The 6,802-nt window shown below is 48.5% G+C and overlaps 1 protein-coding gene across 1 annotated transcript in view; it reads left to right on the top strand.

Annotated features, from left to right (window-relative positions):
- Positions 1-2,649: 2,649 nt before the first annotated feature.
- Positions 2,650-6,802, top strand: part of APCDD1 (APC down-regulated 1) — a gene marked incomplete at both ends in the record, with an annotated part of 31,006 nt that continues 26,853 nt past the window's right edge. Inside the window, one exon of the mRNA XM_084251758.1 lies at positions 2,650-2,707. Coding sequence (XP_084107884.1) covers positions 2,650-2,707 — 58 coding nt within the window. The remainder of the gene's footprint in view (positions 2,708-6,802) is intronic.

Below are 6,802 nucleotides of genomic sequence, written 5' to 3'. Positions count from 1 at the left end.
TGGAAAAACAAAAATTAAATGAACTTGACTCTCAAGATGGCACCAAATTCTGGCTGGCTTGTTGGTTTTACTCTTTTTTTATCTTTTGAAAACAAAATCAAATAATTGTTTAAAGCAATATATCACCCCACTGTTCCACTAACAAGTGAATGACCTTAACAGCTTCTAAGTACTATCAACCCAGATGCTTGTGCATAGACACTCTTATTTGCTTGTTTCAAATATTCCCTGATAGAATAAAAGATATCACATGACTAAAACAGCTGAACTCCACCTAGAATGTGTTCTTGATGACAAGGTTAATGTTCTGCTTAAGCAGCCAACTATGCTGTTTACATCAGTTCTAACTGCCCAGCATGGGTGAGGAAATCAAGTTCCTGCTTTAAACCCAATTGACCCTTGGCAACATTCAAATCCTGCAAGTCGCAATCTGCTACCCAAACCTTGTAACAGGGAAAAGCAAGAGACCAGAAAAAAAAGTCCATCCAGAGAGATGCTGCAGAGAAAGATCAAGTCAAAATAACGTTCCTGCTTCCAGGAGAGCTTTCTTTTATCACACACAGAGTGTCTTTCATCTTCCAGACTTGCAAAAACTGGCACATGAATCCTCACAACATTCTTGTGAGCTAGGCAGGTGGTATGTGTTATGATCCTTCATATTAAAGATGGAAAGATGATAATGATGGTGATAAAAATTAAAGCACATCAAACAGTATCAGTACCATCACATTAAAAGATCCATGACTTTCCATGAAACAAAAAAAAAAAAAAGAAAAAAAAACTGTCAAATGTACTCTCATCTTTTTTACTCCAATGTTAATGTTTGAGTAGTTTTGAAAGTCTAAAGCATACGGAGTTGAATTATTATTTAAGGGGGCAGAAAACTCTCTTGGGAGACAGGGATTCTTTTTTAAGTGTTTTATTTATGAAAAACACCAGCAGAATTAGTAAAGAAATGTTCTCTTGATTCCATCTGGTCCCAGGCTGCTTTTTATCCCACAGTGAGGAGGAGGTGACCTTTAGCATAGGAGAATGGATGAACCTCCTCCTTGAAGTGGGTCAATGGCCCAAGGAGGGTCTTCAGAGGGAGGAACCCCCAGAAGAATCTTGGAGTCCTGGGCACAGCAGCCCCACAGGAGCCACGACTCCACAAAGCAGTCTGTACCAGAGCCCCAGGGAAGTAGGGAAGAGCCTGGAAGCTGTCCCTGCCCTCGGATCTTAAAAGTCAATACAAAATTGAACATACCTCCAAAAGACCCACAGGACATAAATTAATGATTTGGATCGGCAGAGAGGAGCAATCAGAAAAGGGCCCTGGTGCACTTTCTTGGAGACTGTTTCCCAGAATCTCCCAGGTTTCAACAAGTCATTTGCTTTCTGGACGGGGGAGGAAAAAGCAAGCGCTCCAGCTGCCTACCCTGTTCCCTGCACAGGTTGGGGCCTGTGACAGGGAGGGCTCCTGTGCCCACCAGGGGAGCCCCGGCACTCACCCCAGCAGCGACTTTCAGCTGTGACACTCACGCACCCGGGGGAGCGGAGCAGGGCAGCGTCCCCACCCAGAGCAACTGTCCAGGACCCAACTCTTCCTCTTAGTCTCCCTCCCTCTTCTCTCCCTCCCTCCCTTCCTGCAACCCCCTCCCCCGCCGCCCGGCCCCCAACACACGCTCTAAAATCTTTGCCCGCCGACTTTTCTCCGACCCCACTTGAGACGCCCAGGCCGGCCGCCCCTCACCGCCCCTCGGCCCTTCGGAACACTTTCCACAAGTGAAGGAAGAGGAGGCGCGGAGCGTGAAAGCAACTTCTCTTTCCTTGCCGGAGGGTCCGGGCGCCGAGGGCTGTAAGCCCCTCCGGAAAGATCCCTCCGAGTGGGCGGCGGTGGACCGGAGAGAAAGGGGGCGCAGAGCCCGGGAGCGGGGGGCAGAGGGCAGCGCGGAGCGGAGGCCCGGGATGGAGACCCCGCCCAGCGCGGCAGGGGCGGCGGGGGGGGGGGGCTGAAGGCTGGGGGGTCGGGGCGGGGGAGGAAGGGGGAGGAGGCGAGGCGCGAGGGGGGAGGCGGGGCCCGAACCCCTTTCAAGTCCCCGCGCCCCCTCCCGGGGCGCCCCCCGCCCCGGCCCCGCCCCCGGCCCGCGGCCCGGCCGCCCCGCTGGCGGCGCCCTGGAAATATGAAGAGACGCGGCGGCGGCGCGGGCGGCCACGGCAGCTCGGAGCGGCGCGCGCGGCGACCGGGGCGGGACGCGCGGGGGTCGGGCTCGCGGGGGCCGGGCGCGGGGCGGCCGAGCGCGCGGGGGCCGGGAACGCGGAGAGGGCCGGGCCGGGCGCGCGGGGCCCGACGGCGCGGAGGGAGTGCGCGCCCCGCAGCCCCTGCGCCGCGCCCCCCGGGCATGGGGCGCGCCGCGGCCGCCTGAAGCGCGGGCCTGGCCCGGCCGCTTCGGGCGCTGGCGGAGGAGCGGCGCGGCCCCGGGTGCCCGCGCCGGAGCGCTCGTCCCGCTCGCCCCTCTCGGCGCCGCCGCCGCCTGGCCGCGTCCCCCGGGCGGCGGGCGGGAGGGCCGAGCGCGCGCGGCGCCGCGGCGGCTCCCGGGGTGTCGGTCCCGCGACGGCGAGCGACCCGGGCGGTTCGGCGCGCGCGGAGGTCCCGGAGGAGGACTGGAGATGTCCGGGCCGGGCCGCCTCCTGCTCACGTACCTGTTCCCGGCCCTGCTGCTTCACGGTGAGTGCCGCCTAGCGCGGGGGTGGGGGGGGGCGGCCGGCAGTCGTGCCCCGCGGGGCCGGGTCTCCAGCGCCCGGAGCTCCTGCCTCCCGGATCCCCCGCCGCCCCCCGTAGGGCCGGTCCGAGCCCGGCTTCCTCCTGCTCGCCCTAGTCGGAGGCGGTTTTTCCCTAGACGCCGAGCCCCCTCTTCCCAGCCGCGCCCCGAGCTATCTTGTGACTGGGCTTTTCTTTCTGGAGGGGTGCAAGCGCTCACACACACCCCCCTTCTGGCCCCCGAATCTGTGGCTTCAAGTCCCCGGGAAAGTTCTTATTCGCACCGTTGGATTTTCAGGCTGTAGGCTGTCGGGGAATCGCAGGCTTTGTAATTCTTTTTGCAAAGTGTCAGCGTGCAGGAGAGGCACTTGATGTGGTCCAAGTTTTTATGGGGCTGTAAAGAGAAACTATGATCTTGTAAGGGGAAAAACAGTTCTGGGCTCTCTCTGCCCTTCTGAGGACTAGTGTTTGCTGAAGGGGTGGTGATGGGGTTTTCTCCCAAGTGGACTGGATGCAGTTTCACTGAGCAGGGGACTTATCGTGGCCAAGGTGTACTAATTAAAACCAGTCTCCTCGGTTCTCCGGAACTTGACTCCTTATTACTCTCGTGCTCTGGCTTGGTCGTTTCGTTTCTGTGCTTCATGTGCCACATTTTCTCAGGGGCTCTAGTAAACCCTTTGCCAGAAAACATCAGCGCTTTTAAGAGCTCCAGAAATTGACTGAGAAAAATAAGACAGAATTGTATGGGGTCACCAGGACATGTTTCTGTGGTTAATTGGTGTGGCTAGTCAGGACAGGTGATGACAGAACAGTGTGCTGACTCAGATGTCCTGAGCTAACTTTCCCTTGATGGTGGACATCAGACATTGCAGCCAAGTGTCTCCACCAGGAGCATGACTCTCCTTCCTCAACACCCACCTGGGCAACCCCAAACCTCCCCAAATGAGATCAGCACTCTCAGGGTGCTCAGAGTTTCTGGGCAGGAAGGACCAGTACCAAGGGGAGTGTCAGAATTCATTATAGCAAGCACTCAGCATCAGGCTTTGATCCCTACACTGGAGAAAAGGGAGAGACATCAGTGCCCAGCACTGTAGGAGCCTTAGGGGTCTTTCTTTAGGTTCCTGCTCTGGGACACAGCAGAGCTCCCAGAGCCTTGCAGACAACCTGTGGGGTGGGACTTGTCCTGCCTGATTGCCAAGGTGCACTCCGAGCCTGGGTGATCCCAGACTTTAAAAGTCAGGATGGAAGACTTGCAGTTCTAGGGCCAGAGAAAGAAGGTATAATTATAGGGCTGCACTCCTAGGCCCATCTGCTTAGAATTACAGAGCAGTTTTAATCTTTGGCTGAAACATGAAACAAATCAGAGCCAATGAGCAGATCAAACAGCAGCTGCCACACACACCAGAAAAAAGAGGGCAAGAGAAATGAAACAGGGAAAATTGTCCCCTTAAAAAAAATCTGTTTTAATATCTGTGAGGTAAAAAAATGATAATATGATCAAGTCACTTCAAAGTTAAAACTTACTTTAAATTTTGGCATAAACAAATTTTTACATAAAATCATTGCCTTCTAGACTACAAAGACAGCCCTCTGAGATGTGGCCTGGGCCAACTCAGACAGCTTTTATTGACCTTTTTTGAGAGGTGAGTGTTGTAATGAGACTTCACCCCCAATCCAAGCTGGGATATAATGGCTGGTAACAAGAGCCCAAGTATGTCCTTAGTGAGGTTTGAGTATGGCCTCCAATCTCCAGATTCTAGTTTGAGTTGACCTAAAAATTCTCTGAGATCTAGGAAGGGGGATTTACCAAGACCTGTAGTAGGCTCTGGACAGAGCAGCGTGGAGGGGATGGAGAAGGGCTATTACACATGGTGGTGGTAGGATAGTAGGGGCCAGACCCTGTGCCTGTGTGCATGTGTGTGCACGTTATGCACACTGTGTACATGTATGTGATGAGGAGATAAGATAAAAAAGGAAGTTTGCAAGGTTTAATTGGATGATAGGGATAATCCTATAAAAAGTTTTCCAATTTCAAAATGAATTTGTCATGGCAAAATTAACCCTGAAGTTGTCCGAAGATGTACTTCAATCCAGCAGTACATATTGGAACTCCAATGTTAATAACAGGGAATAGTTATTCAGTGTATAAATCCTCAGGATTTCAGAAAGCCTTGTTATAATTTGTTAGGATAATGTAAAACACCAGGAAAGAATTGGGTATTCACCCTTTCCCCTTTTCCTTTCAATTTTTAATTGAGTGAAGTAGTTTTATCAGAAAATGGATATTAAATGACCTAACTCAAAAGAATACCTTGATGAGTGTTTACTACTTGATAGTTAATGGTTTTGCTATGATCTTAAAAATTCTGTAGTAACAGATGGACCTGGATCATATATTTTAGTAGCAGTTGTGTGAAGGAAATTACCTGAAATATTTTAGAATGACTTGATAATTTTTTTTCTGGTAAATAGGCATTTTATTTTGCTAATGCTAGAATGCCATTTGTCTGTGGTATCAGTGAGTAAAAACAAATTATCTAAGCTTATGAATGTATTTGTGACAAACATTAATAAGCTTAGTTTCAGGCATCATTTATTAGTTACTTGTAACAAGTCACTTTAATAAGATTAATAAGTGTCTCCATGAAGATTTTGTAGGAAGATGCTATAGATTTATGATATTTGGCATCCAATCTTTGTTCAATTGGTTGGTTGCTTTTATTTCTACTCTACTCAGGTCATAAATCTCCCCCAGGTTCCATTGATGAGTAAATCAGACAAGACTCCAGCCTGTTGTTTATTTTTTAACATGGTAAATGTAGTGTAAGGCCCAAGTTCAGAATTTGATGGTGTAAAAATGTGCATGCCAGTTTTATTTCCCACCCCTTCAACTTCTGAAAACAATTGCATTTCTTAATCCAAATAAAACCTATTGAATGTCATGAAGGTATGCAGCTGGAAAATGTCCATTATCACTGTTTTCTTTACTTAGATGAAAAACCACAAAAATCATTCAGCTTCAGAAACACAGATTAGCCTGAGGTATGCCAGAATAAGTGGTGCTTTAATGCACAGCAAAGTGCTAATTCTCTTTGCTAATGGGAATGTTTGGTTTTAACTTTTGGAGCTGATGTTTAGAGAAATGTTCTATTCTCCAATGCTGTCTACTTTGATAGAATTCATTGACTTTTTCTGAAAGGTGAAAATATCTTTTGATTCAAGCATGTTCTATTAAAACTTTAAATGTTAAAAAGCTATAGATTACCAAATGATAAACAACAAAATGTGAGAAAACATTTAAATTGGGTTAAATAGAAATCTGTGAAATATCATTTTGTTGAAGACAGTTTTTGTAATCAAGAGAACAATTTCTGCACCCGTTGCCTCTTAGTCATAAAATGAAATCTTGAAAAAATTATATGACTCACCTGTACATAACAGGGAGCAAGAACATTAGAACGATGTTAACTATTCTCTAAGAAGTAAATTAACTAGCTTCCAGCATGTGACTAAGCCATGGTCACTCTTTTTCTCCCTTCATGAGAAAAGAGCTAAGATATGTAACTGTAATTGCATACTGTTTAGTGATGGACTGATGGCAAGTTGATAGACTCAATCAAAGTAAAGCATGAAACATTTAAGACTAGAAATATAAAAAGATGTAGTGGTTGTATACATCTACTTAAAGCTTGGTGGCAGAGAAAACTTCAATTAAAAACCCACCATCATTGTCCAAGCATGACCTCACACTGTCAAGACTTTTGAGCACAGGTCGTTGTTGAGTTCTCTCCAATTTGGGAGAAACTCTCCTGGAAAGTTATGTGATAGTTATACAGGCTAGAGAAAGGGTATGGTGCTACCCTGAAATTGTTAATGGTCTTCTTTTCTGTCCGGGTTTTCCAGTTTCATTCATTCAGCTAACCATTCATTCAATAAATAAGTTTATAAAGCCCTACTATGTGGCAAGTGCCACTGCTTACTCGGGACAGGGGTTGTGAGAAAGCATTCCCCTACCCTTGAAGTGTTCGAAAGAATATTTAGGGGTGAGTGAGATAGGCTTAT

The sequence above is a fragment of the Talpa europaea genome, assembly GCF_964194135.1.
Source record: "Talpa europaea genome assembly, chromosome: 13".
NCBI classification, from domain to species: domain Eukaryota; kingdom Metazoa; phylum Chordata; class Mammalia; order Eulipotyphla; family Talpidae; genus Talpa; species Talpa europaea.
This window is presented reverse-complemented; position numbering and strand designations above follow the sequence as displayed.